The sequence below is a fragment of the Monodon monoceros genome, unplaced genomic scaffold (assembly GCF_005190385.1).
Source record: "Monodon monoceros isolate NGI ecotype Baffin Bay Population unplaced genomic scaffold, NGI_Narwhal_1 Super_Scaffold_12, whole genome shotgun sequence".
Taxonomy (NCBI): domain Eukaryota; kingdom Metazoa; phylum Chordata; class Mammalia; order Artiodactyla; family Monodontidae; genus Monodon; species Monodon monoceros.
This window is the reverse complement of record NW_021703768.1, coordinates 1,238,284-1,256,044: the sequence shown is the minus strand read 5'-3', so window position 1 is coordinate 1,256,044 and position 17,761 is coordinate 1,238,284. Positions and strand designations below refer to the sequence as shown.

Sequence of the window (17,761 nt, the reverse complement as noted above, 5' to 3'; positions counted from 1 at the left end):
AATTAAGACAGTGAGCGACTTATTTGTGAAAGGTCAGACAAACAATCTATGCACCAGGACAGAGAGTCCAGAAACAGACACAAAAATGTGGCCAACTGATTTTTTACGAAGGTGTAAAGGCAATTCAGAGGAAAAAGGATCAATTTTCAAATAAATGGTTCTGAAAGAACTGGAATTCATATGCCAAAAAAAAATAAATCTTGACCTATGCCTCCCACCTTACACCAAGTTAACTAAAAATGGATCACAGACTTCAGTGTAAAACTTAAAACTGAATGTAAGAGTATAAAACACTGGACTCAAACATAAAAGAAAAATCTTTGTAACCTTAGGGTAGGTAAAGAGTTGTTGCATGTGACATCAAAATCATGACTTATTAAAAAGATGGATAGATTGGACTTTGTCAAAGTTAAATACTTTCACCCTCTGCAAGGCCTTGTCAAGAGAAGGAAAAGACAAGCCAGGTTGGGAGCAATCACTACAGAACCTACATACAACAGAACCTACATACAACAGAACGTACATACAGTTAGGACGCTTGTCCAGAACATTTATATGAGCTCTAAACTCAACAGCAAGAAAGCAAACGACCTGATTTCTTTTTCTTTTTTTTTTAGTGGACAAAGACCTGAACAGACAGTTTACAAGGAGGATCTATGGATGGCAAATAGACACATGAAAAGATGCTCAGAATCATTAGTCATGAGGGAAATGCAAACTAAAACCATAGTGAGAGTCCAGCTATTAAAACTGCTTGGTAATACTGTGCAAACCAGGGACTTGCAGCAGCTGGAACTCCCATTCCCTGCTGGCGGGGACGCGTCAGCACAGCTACCTTGGAAAGCAGAGTGGCCATGTCTTACAAAGTTAGGCACACACATATGTAGGTATCATCCAAACAAAAGGAAAACCTATGTTCAGAGAAAAACCTGTGTGTGAATGTTTATCACAGCTTTACTCATAGCCAGCACACCCTGGAAACAACCCCGATGGCCTCAGCAGTTGGGTGGGCAAGCGCTCTGAGACTCCCACAACGTGGGTGACGGACACTCAGGTGGAGGACGTGACCGCAGATGGACAGCAGGAGGGAAACCTGGGGGTGGAGGAATTGCTGTGCTGCTCACCCTATACTCCCCAAAAGAACTCAATCAGGAAATGTCCCGGGCAGCACAGGGCACCCAAACTCCAGCCAGGGTCAAGTGATCAGAGTGTCTTCCGGCCGGACAGGCCTGAACTCATGGCTCCTGCGGGCACGTTGTCCCGTCCCCACTGAACTAGATGGCCCTGCAGCCCAGCTTGGACGGAGGATGAGCCCTGGGCGTGGCACTGACCACACACCCAAGGTCGGTGCTTCCAGAACCACGTCTGCCCTCATCCCCCACTCCCACGCCTCCTCCACCCCTCCCAGTGCCTGTACCAAGGTGCTTACTGGCGGCAGCTCTGCTGGGTCTTGGCTTCCCCGGGGGAGCCTCCAAACATGGACCAAGAGACTGGGCGTCCAGTCCCACCCCAACGGGGACCCTGGACAAGCCCCTAACGGCTCTAATTCTCGGTTGTTTCATGTTAAAATCACAGATGTTAGACCACAGTCACTCTTAATGTCTGTGTCAGCTCTAAATCTTATAGGAATTGATGACAGTTTATCTTCAAGAGACTGAAGATTGGAAATAAAACCTAGGATTTTCTTGTTATTATTGCTTGGTTTGCTTATTTTGCTCTGTTTGGGAATATTTTTAACTTGAAAATTAGTCTCTAATCCCGAAGTTTGAGAATCATTGCTCTGGCAGTGCTGTGAAGGGCCCTCGTCATATAACCAACCCTGATTCCAATCAAAGGGAGCTTCCAGAAACATCCTGTGGCTACAGAGAATGTTGTATATGAAGGCGGCCACTTCAGGAACTGCTGGACCTCATTCTCCAAAATGGAGCAGGCGGGCACCCTTCTGGCCTGGCCAGCAAGCCCAGTGGGCAGGGTGTGCACCAGGGCAGGCTGTGGTGCCCAGAGCAGATGGGCAGCAGACCCAGACCCCTCAGCCTCAGGACCTCTTCTTGAGAAAGTCCACCCAGCGGGTAGCTCCCCAGACATCCCCAGGCCAGACACAGGACGCACCACCTCCCCTGGCCCTAGCCCCCCAGGAGCTTGTGGGGACCTGGGAGTCAGGCCTGGGCATCACATCTTGGGCTTCAGCCTCAGCCAGGACGCAGGGCGGCCCCAGGGGAGACTTAGTAGTCCAGGCTTCGAGGCACACCCACGAGCAGAAAGGCCCGAGGTGCCCCCGGCCCGCCCCACGCCCCCCCACCCCGAAGGCAGGACAGCCTTGCGGTGCCGCAGCTCTGCACCCACTGGAGAAGCAGGAAGAGTGTGGCCCTGGGCACAGAGTTGACGACAGTGCCCTGGGCACTAACTGGGAGACCGGGCTGTGTGCACTGGCTTCTGTATTTATAGCTCAGAACAAAAGTTTAAAAAAGATTTTATGGCTAAGATGTCATTTTAATTTTGAACATGAATACGAAAAAGAGCAATGCCAGTTATCTTTTGCCAAGAATAGAATTCAAACTGGCAGGACATTTTTCAGCTCCATGATTGCTAGCACTGACAGAAAAAAAAACAGTTGCAAAGGAAAAAGAACAATATTTAAGATTTGCTTCCTAAAAACCTGATGAATAATGAATATGGGAACACTTCCTCTACCGAAAGCACGACATCTCCAAAAGCACGCTGCTCTCAGGCCCACACTCTGCTCCCGACGGGCTCCAGGGGTGGGAGGCCCCGGGCTCCCCACACAGGAGACTCAGACGTGAACCCCGTTGCCTGCAAGAGCTTCAGTCCTCGCCTGTTCTTATCTCTTTAGAAAGCAAAAGGTCCCTAAGCTCACAGATCCTCAAAGCACATCCACCCCTCAGCAGGGGCCGAGAGCTTGGGGGGCCGGGCCGGAGGGGGCGCCATGGTCGGGCACATGGGAGAGCAGAGGGCTGGACGCAGTGCCCGCACGATGAGAAGGTGCAGCGTGAGGAGGGGCACCAGGGCGAGGGGTGTCTGAGGAGACATGGGCAGAACTGGAGGAACCGGTTGGCCACTGCTGACCACAGCCGGAGCCCGGCCACCAGTCCCGCCACCTGTCAGTCCATCCTCCCTTCCTGGTCGGCGTTTGATGCTTCTAGTAAAAAGCTGGAGTAGCGTGCAGAGAGGCTGCCCGCCTCCGAGAGGCTTGGCTGAGGTGGGACAGAAGGGGCGTCTCGTGGGCTCCCTTCCTCGTGGCGGGCGCTGCTGGACAGGAGGCGCTGTCGGGGCCGCGGGGGAAGTGGGGTGCTGCGGCCGCTGCCGTGCTCAGCCGTGTGTCTCCGTGGTCGGAGCGCAATGTGTTCCCTGTGAGAGGCGCTGGCCCCGGGGGCCGGGACGTGAACGGGAGCTGACCGCTGTGATCAGTCCAGTCGTGCTGGCGAGGGCGCTGAGCCCAGGGTGACAGGTGCAGGAGGGGCTCGGCCGACGGAGCAGCCTGGGCTACAGAGCAGCGCCTGGAGGAAGCCGATGGGCTCCTGCCCGGTGGAACTTCTCCCAGTGTAATTGGCACCCATCCTGAGCCACGTCTGCCCCTCATCGGGTCAACCTAACAGATGCACCGAATGTCGGGGTGCGGAGGGCATCGAGGATGCCGCTGGCTTCCCCTGGGGGCAGAGCTGCCCACCCAGTGGGGCTCTAGGGTCCTAGGTGGACAGGCAGGGAGACACGTGGGCACGGCCAGCGAAGCACGGCTCCAGGGTCACCTCGGTGGCCAGTTGAGGGGCAGCCTGCCACGGGCTCCTCTCCCTCAGCACCCACACTGTCCTGTGGAGGGACGGCCTGCATCCCCCCAGCCCCCTGGAGGAGGGGCAAGACCAGGGCCCGAGTCTCTCTAGCGGAGGCGGCGGCACCCTCGCTCTGTGATTTGATCCAACCCAGGAAGCTCCACCTCCTCTTTTCTTGTTTAAGAAACTGACCCACGAGCAACAGGGTCAGGAAAAGCAGTTCAGAACCAGCCGGCCGGGTCTGTCTCAGGTGAGAAGCCCAGCCCGGGCGTGACGCCCAGCGTGTAGTACCAACAACAGGGCAGCTGGCTCGCCCGCTAGAGCTGGGACGCACAGTGCACAGTCTTCTGTCCTCACTTTGAGGGGTAAAAAGCCCGCTCAATTTTTCGTTAGGTTCTCCCGTTGACAAGTAAAACCAGAAAATGCAGAACAGAAAACGGTTTTCAGATTTGAAGCTCATGGGCCTCAGGTCACCGCCTGTGCTGCCCCCAGGGGTTCCTGGAGCCACACCCTGCAACCCTTCCTGAGGCTTAACTTCCCAGTGGCTGTAAGCGGTCACAACCGAGGCCCACGGGGACACGGCCGCACGTGACACGGGCGAGGGCTCACCTCCAGTAGCAGCCTTCCCTCCAGCACGGCAGACCCTCCACGCGGATCCCTGTCTTCTGGTGAGGGGGCACCGGCCGCCGGCTGCTGCAGGGCTGTTGGAGGAGAGCACAGTTAGTGATGGTTCCCTGACGTTTCTCCAACTTCCACCCACCCTCCACAGGCACGCTGACCTGTGGTCTCCTCGCTGCCCAGAAGACACCCAGGGCGGCGGGCGGGGCAGCTGGGTGGGAGCCGGGTGACATTCGGGGGACCGGGACTTCACGGCTAGGCCGCATCTGAGGACCCCGCCCCACTCTGCTCCCCAGAAACTGCACTCCCCCTCCCCTCCTGCAAACCCCTTAACCCCCCTCCCCATCTCAGGGACCCCCCGGGGGTCCCCAAAACTCCTCTCTCAAGACCCAAGCGTGGGCAGGTCCCCAAACTGGACACCACTGGTCTGGGTAACCAATCACCGGCCGGGACCCCCACGTGCCCCTCACCCATCCCTCCCTCCTGGAGCCCCGCCCCTCACCCAGAGCGGAGCAGACAACGCCCCCGGCAGGCGGGCGCCCCCTGCAGGCTCACGCTGCTTCTCCCAACGCCCCCTCTGGCCTCACATCCACTTGGGGTGAAAAGCTCAGACAGACAGATGTGCAGCTCAGACAGACGTCACCCACATCCCAGCCCCTGGCGCTTGGTGGGGGACCCCCAACTCCGTGCTCAGCATCATCAGCACCTGGGAATTATGGGGCCGCTGGGGGCTGCCGAGGGCACAGGCGTTAAAGCGGGTCCCGGCCACGAGCGGGCCTGGCGCTGGTGCCTCTGTGGAGGCCAGGGGGGCTGTGCGCACCGTTTCCCTCATTCAGGGGAAATGTCAATGCCACCAAGGGCCCTGCAGGCGGTCCCTGTCTCGTCTGGTTTTGGAGTAAAATACAACCACAGCATGGGACTCCCCAGCATTTCTCTTTCAAAACCAGCAAGCTGTGCCGAACTTTCCCTCCAGGGCGCATCCGCTCCCCCAGGCGCTGGTCAGAAATGCAGGGTCCCAGGCCCCAGGACAGCAGGCCCCCGACGTGCTCTCCAGGTTGGACTAGGACCACTGTGGACCGAGACCCCTCACACACACACACACAGGCAGTGGCCAAGGTGGCCCTTCATTTACACCCCTGACGCCAGGCTCAGGGCATCCACGGGGGCAAAGTGCACGATGCAGAGGCCCTCAGGGAGGCCCCTGGACGGTGGCCCTTGGTGGCCCTGCCATGGCCTTCAGTCTCCGCCGGCCTCTCCGTCCCTCCCTCTCTCAGAAGCTTCGCTTCATCGCCTTCCTCTCCTGCACTAGATAGAACAAGAAACGAACCCATTTCCTCGAGGGAAAGCAGGTGTGTTCTGGGAAACACGACAGGCACACCTGGGTGCCTGGGCAGAGACGCAGACGCCGCCGTGTGTGCCTTAGACGCCCAGGCCTCCCTTCCCAACCAAAACCCGCCAGCAGCCAAGCTCCCCTCGAGGCTGCTGGTTCTCTAGGCAGTGAGACAGCTCTGAGCAGAGAAGCCAGAGGCGTTAACTAACGTTTAGTCCATCTTGAGCTCCACTCTGCTCAGGTAGCTGAGAGGTGAATGCGTGAAACTCATAGAGCTCGGATTACTCAGACCCAGGAGGAGCCCACCGAGAGAGGCGCATGTCCGCGCGTGAACCTTCTGGCGTCAGAATGCTCCGAGCCTCTGACAGAGGGTCACACAGACCCCGTGCTCTGCTCTCGGGCTGCGAAAGCTCAAGGAGGAAAACGCCGACCGGCGGGGGCCCGGGACCCACTCCCACCCCACCCCTCCCCGCAGCCCCCTGCCAGCACAAGGCCACGTCTCCCAGCTGGGTGGGCAGAGCCCAAGCGGGCCTGGGCGGACGTGGGGTCACAGCGGCGGGGCTGGGGGTCAGGACCCCGCCTCGGTGCGCCCAGGAGGACCGCCACAGCCCGGACCGCCAAGGCCTGCCCGCCACACACGCCGCTGCAGGGGCCGCCCCGGCTCCAGCCAGCTCCCCGCCCCCGCGCGCGCTGGGCTGAGGGGAAGGGGACGCTGGGACGGGGCTTCCCTGCTCGCCGGGCCTGCGGACGCCGAGCCGGCTGTGCTGCCGCCCACGGCCGGAGGCTGGGGAGCCCCAGGCGGTGACGTCACCGCGGCGGACGCGGTTCGCCGACCCCCGCCGGGACCCAGCCCCACTCGGCGGCGCGCAGACAGATGCGCTCCGTCGCCCACAGACGTGCAGGGGCCGCGGCCCGCACAGGGGCAGCCGCGGCGGGGGTCCCCTCCTAACCTCCCTCCCCGCCCCCCCCACGCGGCTCCCCGGCCTCGCGTGCGCCCCCGCCGGGCACCCGCACTTCCCTCCTCCGCAGCCACATTCCGCGGGGCACGCCCGGCGGGGCCTCCTCGGGCTCCTGTCACGCGATGGGGCGTCAGCGCCGCGGTGACAGCCGCCTGGACCCCGGCCAGGGCCTCGCGTGCGAGCAGGGCCGCCAGCGCGCCCCACCCCCAGGCCTGTGGTGAGACTAGAAGAAACCGAATGTGATTCCGAGGCTGTCCCGGAGGCCCAGCCAGGGTGGGGGGCGCCTTCCCGAAAACTCATCTCAGCCGACAGCCCCGGCCCCCAGGTCAGGAGCGCCCGGAAGCTGACTCAGGGCAGCAAACTCCAGTGCGGGTGGGGGCCACGGCCAGGCCCGCAGGCGGCGGGTGCCAGCCCCCTTCCGGGTGGGGGGCAGTCGGGAGGGGGGAGCGCCCGCGGCGCTGGGAGAGAGCAGCTGGAGGAAGAGCCCCGGGGCGGGGCGGCAGCTCCGCCGTCACCTGGCTCTGGTATTCGGCCCAGCGTCTCTCTCCAGGGTGCCGCTTCTGCTCTCCCAGCCACCACACGTCTCACCCGCGGGTCTGAGCGGGGCCCTGGAGGGGAGGCAGGGCTCTGGGCAGGGGCCTCCGCCGGCGGACCCCCCCCCCCCGCCCCATCGCCGGCGCCCTCTCCGCCTGGTCTCCTTCGGGACGAGGGGCTAGCCCGCCGCCACGCCTCGCCCCGCCTGCTCCTGGTCGCCCCTGGCAACAGGCCGGGGAGAAACGGCGGCAGGGAGCAGGTGTGTGGGGCGAGGGTCCACGGGGAGTTGGTGAACGCGTGCAGAGAAGGAGTCACTGTGGCCCCCTAGGCCCCGCGAAGAGGGACGTTTGGGGACGGGGTGGGGGAGCAGTGCCCCGAGGCCCGGAGCTCGAGGCGTCCCCTGCGGCCCAGCCAGGGGCGGAGAGGCCTGTCACGTCGAAGGGCCTCGTGCCCCTGGTGAGCCGCTGTCCCCAGAAAGGGGGCCAAGCCACGAGACGGGACCCCGGTGGCACCCGCGTCCCTTCAGCCCCACCCTGCGGGCAGCTGGCCCTCCTCCTGCCCAGCCTAGCCTGAGGGGCAGTGTTAGGTGAGAGCGGCCAAGAGCCCTGGTCCCACGGAAGCCGTCCTCCCGCAGGGCAGAGCCCGGGCCGCCTCTGGTCTGTAGACAGAGCTCAGGGTCTCGAGGCAGACAGGAGGCCCAGCCAGGGCCGCCCCTTCCGGAGATGAACGGGCTCCCAGGGGCTCGCGCAGCCCAGCCTGGACCCGGTGCTCCGCCTGAAGCCCTGGCTCCCTCCCCCACTCAGGCCCGAGCTCAGCCGCCCTTGAGGTTCTCACTGCCTGGTCCAGGCTGTCCACCAACTGGCTGTAGAATCAACCGGAACCAGCCTTCCTCTCACTTCCTTGATTTCTTGCATACCTGAAAAGGCTCATTTGGAACAGAGAGAACGTGAGGAATCGTGATGGAGACAGTGGGCGTCCCTGTGAATATGCTGCACACGCCGCCATAGGGGGAGGGGGAGAATGGAAAGGCCACTGCCCTTTGGGGCTCGGACTGGGGCTGACTGCACCCCGCCGGCCCCACCCGGTATCCCGCTTCCTTCCGAGTCTTTCCCACAGAGGAGACTCAGGGCAGTTACCACCCTGGGCCGAGCCCTGGGCCATGGACACCCTGCCCCCACCAGCAGCTTCTCAGGGGTCCTGTGCCTGGGTCTGGCCCCTGAGGGGTGCCAAGTGCTCCCGGTGGAGGAGAAACCAGAAGACGCCCCATCTCTGCGCCTAGATGGTGCGTGATGCCCAGAAGCCACTTTGCTGCCAGCTAGCTCCTCAGGGGACAGGACAGGTGAGCCCAGATCGTGGGGCACGCTGAATTTGGGACGTGTAGGGCAGTCCGGGGATTGGGGTACAGGACTTCTGCCACCCAGGGTGATTGAGAGAGAAGCTGGGGACACCACGGGAAGATGGGCTGAACCCCGATTCTGACCAGCTGCAGCTCCTGGAGTGGATAGGTCCACGTCCACAGCCCAGCCCCTGCTTTGAATGAACACATGCCTGGTAAAACCTGGCATCATCTCAGCATCGAGGGAGCACCCTAGGCTCTGCACAGCACACATGGCCTTGGCACCTGGGTCGTTTCCGCTCCAGCCCTGGTCCAGCAGCGCGCTAGGCCCCAGGCCCTCGAGTTCAGGGCTGACATCCACGCTTGTCCGCGTGTCCCTCTGGCGGCAGCTGGCATGACCACGGCTCTGCCCGGCTCTCCCCAAAGCTGTGCCCAGAGGGCAGGGTGGAGGGAAACAGTGAGCTTGGAGCTCCTGGGACCCCAAGGAGCAGGCATGCCTCCCACTTCTGCCCACTTCCAGCCCAGACCCCCTCAAAGGCCTGCTTAGCAGAGGAGCTCGGGCTCAGAGCAGGGGTCCTGGGAGCCTCAGCGCTGCCGTAAGACGGGCGTGGGCTGTCGTGAGGATCCAGCAGGGACACACACCGGAGGAGCTCTGAGCGGGGTGGGGCAGCGGGTGCCCTGCAAATGTCGTGATGTTCCGCGTCCACATCTTGTTGCCGCCAACTCAGCGCCAACCTCCACAAGGCCTGTGGATGGATGCCTGTGTCCCCAGATTCCTGGCCCCCCAGGGTGATGGTGTTCGGAGGGGCCTTTGGGTCACAAGGGTGGAGCCCCACGAATGGGATTAGTGTCCTCGTAAGAGACCCCAGGGAGCTCCCTCACCCCTTCCGCCATGTGGGGACAACCCAGAAGCGGTTCTCACCAGAGCCCGACCATGGGGCACCTGACCTCGGACCTCAGGCCTCCAGGACTGTGAGAGGTAAAGGTCTGTGTATTTGTCACAGCAGCTGAGCCAGGTAGCCGGCGGGGCAAGTCCCCGGCGGCCGGCCGTCCCCTTCGTGCGGCTGAGCAGGCGCGGGGGCTGGGTGAGCAGGACCTTCTGGCGGGCTCCCCTGCCACCTCCTGTGGGGCCAGCACGCCCTCCCGTGAGACAGAGGTCCAGGATGTGGGGGACCAGCCACCTTCACAGGCCGGGCTGCTAACCGGCTCCACTCACCACTGCCCCCACCGCTAGGCCCCACTCTGGGTGACCCTGGCGACAACTCTCTGGGCCCAGAGGCCACGTGAGTCCAGGGGTTGACAGGAACTCCGAAGAGCCCCAGCTCACCTCTCCCGACACCCGCTCTTCTCCGTGATGAGTGGGCGCGCATGGGGCTCCCGTGCAGTGCAGTGCACCTGCCGGGGGAGACCAGTGACCAGGCCTGGCGTCCGGGACGGGGCCAGATGGAGGGCGTGGAGCTCCCCGCCCCGCTGCAATCCTGGCCTCAAATTAATGGACCACTTCAGTTTTCAGACATTCAAACTGTCCTCCCTTCGCTTTTCAAGAACTCAACGATAAACTCCTTGTTTCGCCTTTGGAAGACGCACGTGCATCACACAGGCTGGAAGAAAGCGCTGCACCAGAGGACGCTGCTTACTCTCAGTCTCCTTCTGGACAGGCTGTTTTCTGCACCTGGGCTGCCAAGAACGGACTTGCTCGCCAGGCTCTGTGCCCTCCCGTCCAGCTGTCCGCCCACCCAGCACGGGGAAGGTGACGGCAAGCACGTGGGAATAAAACAGCAGGCGCCACAGGAGCTCGTATCTAACCACGGAGGGAGGCGGGCTGGGGAGGGGGCACCAGCAGGTGGTACGGGCAGGGGTGCCCGTCCTTCCAAACCCCACGGTTAGGCTGCGGGAGAGGAGGGATTCCAACTGCCAGTCAAAGCCCCAAGTTCACTTAGGCGAGAAGAAACCTCAGGAGTGTGAATAAACGTGCTCATTTCACGCAGAGCCGTATTTAGAAAACAAGAGAGTCCACGCCAGGATTATACTGTATCAGCTTGTGGATTTTCCTATGGCCGGGTCACTCGCTTGCCCACAGTCATTCATGTCTCCAGCCCCTGCCTGGGGACACAGGCGAGCACTGAGGGTCCCAGTGTGGCTGGAGGAGGCCTCCAGAGGGGGTGACTCTGAGCAAAGCCTAGAGGAGAGAGACCAGCGGGCCGGGCTGTGAGGGGGCCGCAGGGGAGCCCCTCCCCGCCCTCAAGACACTTGTCCCCACAGGCTGCTCCCCACCTGCTCACCCAGTAATCTTAGCGTCCATTGACGTTTCTGGCCTGAATTATTCCTGCAATGGTTACCAACTGGGGATTTTATAATTCACCTCTTCTCTCTACAGTCATCCATCTAGAATGGATGTATTGTTAGGAAGAACTTTCTCTTAGTATTTATTTATTCATTCACTTATTTATATCAGTGTGGATTTATGGAATCCCATTTTATTCGCTGGATTATAATCCATCACCATCCTTATTCATCTTAACGCTGAAAACTGTCCCAGACCTGGCCAGGGAGCCCCTTTAGGGTGGCTTGTGTCCCAGGGCAGGTCTCCTCACGCTCTGAGCACGGCCTTCTGTCCAGCACGGACATTCTAAGCTCGTCTAGTCCTTTCTCTGCTCCAACTCTAGACGGAGGCCAGAAAGCCTCCTTTTAATGGTGAACCATGTCTGGAAACCGAGATCTGAATGTAAGTTGTAGCTCTCTGCTACTGGTGTGGCCCTTTCAGCAGACAGAGCTAGAACACACACACACACACACACACACACACACACACACACGTGTGTGTGCATAATGTGAGTTCACACCGATACCTCCAGTTCCAATTCTACACCACAGGATTCAGTACAGAGTGGACTTATTTTTCCTTTAATATTTGATAGAAATTGCTTTAATTCTATCTGGGCCTAGATTTTCTCTGTGGGAAGATTTTAACCACGGATTCAAATGGTCATGTGACTATTCGGATTTTCTATTTCTTCTTGAGTCAATTTTAGTAAGCTATATTTCTAGGCATTTATTATGTTTTCAAATTTATGCCAATAAATTTGTTCATGACAACCTCAACCCATCTTTTACATATCTGCAGCATCTATAATTGTGTTCCTTTTACATTCCTAATACTGTTTGCTATTTTCCCTGGATCAGTCTCACCAGATCTTTGCAGTTTTTTTCATTTTAAAGGAACTCTATTGTATGTTTCCTTTCTATTTCACTAATATCTTCCCCTTTATTATTTCCTTTCTTTGACTCTCCTTTTGCTTATTTTACTCTTCTTTATCAAAACTACAAAACTGAATGCTTAGCTCATTAATTTCAGCCCTCCTTCTTTTACATATAAACACTCAAGGTTATTTATTTCTAAGAATTACATTAACTGCATCCCACGCATTTTGATTTATAAATATTTTCTCAGTTCCATCATGCTTTCTTCTTTGATCTATTTTATTTATAAATATGTTTATTTCCAAATATATCGGGGTTTTCAAGTTTTCTTTTTTATGGATTTCCAGCTTAACTGCCTTATGGGCTCACCATGCATTCTTCATGGTTTTGTCTTTTGAAATTTATTGTGACTTGCTTTATTGACCAATGTTTTCAATATATTTACAAGTTCCATTAGGTTTGAAAAGATGTTGAGTTCTGAGTTTCAGAGTATAGTGTTATGTAATGTCCATGAGATTAACCCTTTTTTGCATTGTTCAAATCTTCTATAATCATTACTGATTTTTATTTATTTGCTCTGTTAAGTACTGAGAGAACTATCTAAAATCTTTCTCTCTGATGATGAATTCATGTATTTTTCCTTGTAGTTCTATCAATATCTGTTTTATATTTTTGAGATTATGTTATTAAAGGCACACAAATTTAAAATAATTTTATTTGCTTGATGAAATAAAATGTTTTATCATTACTAAATGATTATTAAATTATACTCTCATGATCTCCAGTAGTGTTTTTCATCCACAAATCAATTTTTTGATATTAATATAACTTCATCAGATTTATTTCAGTTTCCAATATATCCTTTTCCATCCTTTTACTTTCACCCTTTCTGTGCCTTTTGTAAACAGATATAGTAAATCACTTTAATAATCCTTATCTGTTAGTTGGCATGTTTAGTCCATTTACATTTATTGTAACTAGTGACACATTTGGAATTTTATGCTATTTGTTCCACTCCTTCACGTTTCTTTTTTCTCCCTTCTTTTTTCTTTTGACTGTTTATATTTTCTCATTCCACTTTTCTCTCTCCATTAGTCTGAAAATTATACCTTTCTGTCATCTTGATGGTTATCCTGGAAATTTTATTATGAATTAGTTAATCAACCTCCAAAGTTAATTAATACAAGAACTGTTGAAATCTTTAACTCAAATCTCCTGCTCCAGATTTATATGCTATCACAGCTAGGGATTTCTCTCTTTTTTTGTTCTTACAATACACCATTACTACTATTTTATACATCAGTGTTTGCTTTGATTGATACATATAGTCACCACCTTCTTATCCATTCCTTCTCAAAGCCCTAACCTTCCTTTCCTTCTGCATGAAGTGCATCCTTTAAATTTTTTTTTTTTTTTTTTTTGCGGTACGCGGGCCTCTCACTGCTGTGGTCTCTCTCGTTGCGGAGCACAGGCTCGGGACGTGCAGGCTCAGCAGCCGTGGCTCACGGGCCCAGCCGCTCCGCGGCATGTGGGATCTTCCCGGACCGGGGCACGAACCCGTGTCCCCTGCATCGGCAGGCGGACTCTCAACCACTGCGCCACCAGGGAAGCCCTCCTTTAAATTTTTTTTTAATACATTCTCATTGGGTTCTCAGCTGCACTTAGTTTTTGATCTCTTTGAGTATTCCTAAATTTCCTGCTGGCTGATCAATATATTTTTAAAGGTTTCAGATATTTTATCTTAAATTTTGGATGTTATCTGCAGGACGGCTGATTGGTGCCTTGCTGCTGAATCTGCTGGAAATGGAAGAGGCTCTATGTCTGGTGGCAGATCTTCTCCACTCGACTCTAAATTCTAGGAGGCGGGGACCATGGCAGCTGTTCTGTTTACTTGCATTATAACTAGTTTTTTGGGGGGGTTTTTTTTTGTTTTTTTTTTTTTTTTGGTACGCGGGCCTCTCACTATTGTGGCCTCTCCCATTGCGGAGCACAGGCTCCGGACGCGCAGGCTCGGCGGCCATGGCTCACGGGCCCAGCCGCTCCACAGCACGTGGGATCTTCCCAGACCGGGTCACGAACCCGTGTCCCCTGCATCGGCAGGCAGACTCTCAACCACTGCGCCACCAGGGAAGCCCTATAACTGGTTTTTAATGTGAAACTTTTAAGTCTGAATTTGGGCCAAGGCCCCACAACTATACATATGCCAACTATACCTGGGTCCCAAAGTGAGATCCCAGGTGACCTCGGCAAGGCTGCAAAGATGTCAGAGGTGAGAGATGTTTGAAGCTGGGACAAGGGCCTCGTTGGAGGGCTGTGCTGTTCATCCCACACCCCCACCTGCACCAGGAGATGGGTGGGGGCTCTCTCCTCGCCTGATGCCCAGTGAGAGGGGCTTCATGATGGCCCTGTGAGGGCCTGCCACATGCCTCCATGGGCTAGTGGGGCTGGGGTCTCTCTACACTCAAGAAATCCAAAGGAGGTTGGACTGAAAGTGAGAAGTACCACGTCCCCACCAGCAGGTCAAAGATGTACGTTTCCTGGGGAGCAGGTGGGGCCACAATGTCCAAGCACTGGCCTAGGGTGTCTCAGCTCCTCCCAGGAGGGTGCCTGGAGACATGAGAAGAGACTTCAGACCATCTGACACCCAGGCTAAGGAAGGAAACACAAAGAACCAGCTGGAGAGGATGGGTCGCCCATGTTGGCCACCGAGGCAAACAGACCCCCAGGTCCATGGTCCTCAGAAGCCAGGAAAACACCAAGACCACCCAGCCTTGTGTGCCAGGGCAGTGCCGGTCAGGCAGGAGCTCTGCCAATCTTCAGCTCTTCTTCCTGCTGCTACTCCAACCTGGAAGGGCCAGAAACCATGGCTCCCCGTGAGGCAGGACCTCAGGGAGGAGCAGCTGACCTCACCGCCAGGTACCCCCCACCCCTGCCTGCTGCAGCCTCTGTGCAGGCGGGGAGAAGGCTCACACTTGAAATACTTTTAGAGATTTAACTGTTTTAACTGAAAGGCACTAAATGACCCAGAAGGGACCAGGAAAGTCTGGGGCCACCCCCAGTCCATCCAGGGGCAGCGAGAGAAAGTTCAAAGTTGTTTTCTATGTCCTGGGGCGGGGGTGGGGGGCACGTGGTACCAGGAGAAAGTGAACGAATGAGTGAATGAACCAAGAGCCTGCCCCTCCGCTGGGCCAGACTCACCTTTCAGAGGTAATTAAGAGATGAAGGGGGAAATAAAACCAGCACAAAACGATCCAGGGTGAACTTTCTGCAGGATGGCTCTGCAGGGGCCTGCCTGGGGTCTAGGGTAAGAGGCAGGTGTGCACACAGCAGGGCCAGCTCCCTCCCCTGAAGGCCCTGACACAACCCAAGACAAGTGTATCTTTGCTGGAAATGCCCCGGGGAGGCTGTCTTCCAGAAAGTGTCAGTGATAGAGGGAAGGGGGCTCTGGCAGCTGAAGGGCTGGAAAGTAAACGCAGTGATGACCCAAATCCAATCCCTGGCGGGAAGGAATCCACCAAACACTCCACGTGAAGAGAGAAAAATCAGGTCCCAAACCTCCCTCCCCATCACATCATCACAGGTGCCTCGGCCACTTTGACAAAACCCCACACTCAGCAGAGCCTTACTTCCTCACAGCTCTGAGGCCAGGAGCCCAAGCTCAGCTTCCAGAGAGGGCTCTTCTGCTTACAGACGGCCACCTCCTCACTCTGTCCCATGAGGCCTCGGCCGCAGGGGACAGGAGAGGAGAGGGCCCTCTGGTGCCTCCTCTTATGCGGACGCTAACCCTCTGGGATCAGGGCCCCACCTCGTGACCACTTCCTACCCTAATGACCTCCTCTGAGGCCCCATCTCCAACACGGCCACACTGGGGGTAGGGCTCAACATATGCTTTTGTGGGGGATGCAGACATTCTGTCCATGTCAGGGCTCATCAGGGGAGGATACCTCTTCAGTGAAAGCTGAAAACCGGTACAATTTAGCTCAATAGTTGCATACACTTCACTCCTGGGTTACAGGATTGCTAAGTCTCAAGGAGCATTTCACCTCTGACCTGCTAAGGAGCACTGCATCCTGTGTGGGGTCCCGGACACATCTCATGACGTGAGGGCTTCTGGACCTCCGCACTGGGTGAGGGTGAAGCAGACCCGCCCAGCCCAGGTGAGCCAGGGGCCAGGATCGACCCCATCGCAGAGGGTGCAAGTGGACAGAGACCCAGATCCAGGCCAGGGTGCACAGTGAAGGGGGGGTGGCAGCCTTTCAGCGTGGAAATCTCCAGATTTTCATGGGAAGCCGGAATCGTGCTCTTCCTTCCCTTCTTGCCTGCTGAGACTGTCCCCTCCCTCTGTTGATCCCCCCGACAATCCTGCCTGCAGGCCACGCGACAGGCCTGGGTGAACCGCAGGCCCTTGGTCATCTCCACGCTGGTCCCCACTCTGGGCGCTTGAACCCCAGACCCGGCGAGTCTCCCAGCTGGGCCGACGCCGCGGTGCAGACCGCTGCTGGGACCTCACATCCTGGGCCACATGTCCTGGAAGGAACCCATCTCTGGCCCCCCTCAGTGTCCTTCATGCTCTCCACTCACCCACCCTCCCTCCCTTTTCTTTTATCGACCCCCAATTTCCCCTCTTTCGAACGGTGAAATCTGCAAGAATGGAAAATCCCTCTCTTTGGCACAAGCAGACGGTTTGTAACTTAGAAGCGCCAGCCCTCAGTCTATGCAAAAACCAAATAAATTAATTAAATAAGCCCACTGCCTTTTAAAAATTCATGAAAGTCAACACCAACACAAACATTACAAGCAAATTTTCAGGGCATTATTGCCCTGGGAGGTTGGAACTTTCCAGTTCATGTCCTTCCTGAAGGTGACTTTTTATGGAAGCTTTAATGAAATTAGTTTATCCGTTTCTGAGTCAGGAAGCACAGATTAAGATCCAATTTTTATAGCTTGACTTTTTTCTAACTATGCAGAGGAAATGAATTCAGGAAAATATTTAGAATTTCCCCTAACGTGTACAGCTTGAGGGGGATTACAAACTTGGGAAGCCTTGGGAGAAAGGTGTGATGGAGAAACCAAGTTCATGAGCTCACCCCACTGTGACCTGCAGCTCGAGGGCTCAGCAGACCTGACAGGCATCCCCCTGCCTCAGGGGAGGGGGTGGGATCGGCCGTAATGTGGGAAAAGCACTCTGCTCCTGGTCAAGAAGAACCATGGGTTCAGGTGGACACCTGGACAGATGCCTGAACTCCTGGAAACAGCAAAACTGAAGCCTTTCCAAGACCACCAACCCTGGTGTGGCTGGGCACAGCTGGACCTGAGGAAGTGACCAGAGAGGAAGAGACCAGTCCCTACTAATGTCCCACATGCAGCTGGATGCTTCTGGGGGAGGAAGGTGAGCAGAAGCCCCACCTGGGCAGCTCCAGAGCTGGCCTAAGCTGTCCAACAGGTCACTGTGCAAGCCCAGGGCATGGGGAACCCCAGGCACAGGGATGGACACCCCAGCATGGAGATGGAGACCCAGCGTGGAGATGGAGACCCAGCATGGAGATGGAGACCGCAGCATGGAGATGGAGACCCAGCATGGAGATGGAGACCCCAGCATGGAGATGGAGACCCAGCATGGAGATGGAGACCCCGTATGGAGATGGAGACCCAGCATGGAGATGGGAGACCCCAGTATGGAGATGGAGACCCCAGCATGGAGATGGAGACCCAGCATGGACATGGAGACCCCAGCATGGAGATGGAGACCCCCGTATGGACATGGAGACCCCAGCATGGAGATGGAGACCCCCGTATGGAGATGGAGACCTAGTATGGAGATGGAGACCCCAGCATGGAGATGGAGACCCCAGCATGGAGATGGAGACCCAGCGTGGAGATGGAGACCCAGCATGGAGACGGAGACCCAGCGTGGAGACGGAGACCCAGTGTGGAGATGGAGACCCAGCGTCGAGATGGAGACCCAGTGTGGAGATGGAGACCCCAGAATGGGAGATGG

The 17,761-nt window shown here is 56.5% G+C and overlaps 1 protein-coding gene across 1 annotated transcript in view; it reads right to left on the bottom strand.

Moving 5' to 3' along the window:
• AHRR (aryl-hydrocarbon receptor repressor) overlaps positions 1–17,761 on the bottom strand; it is a 73,520-nt gene that overhangs the window by 36,090 nt on the left and 19,669 nt on the right. Inside the window, exon 4 of the mRNA XM_029215649.1 lies at positions 4,395–4,486. Within this exon, the coding sequence (XP_029071482.1) occupies positions 4,395–4,486 (92 nt within the window). The remainder of the gene's footprint in view (positions 1–4,394; positions 4,487–17,761) is intronic.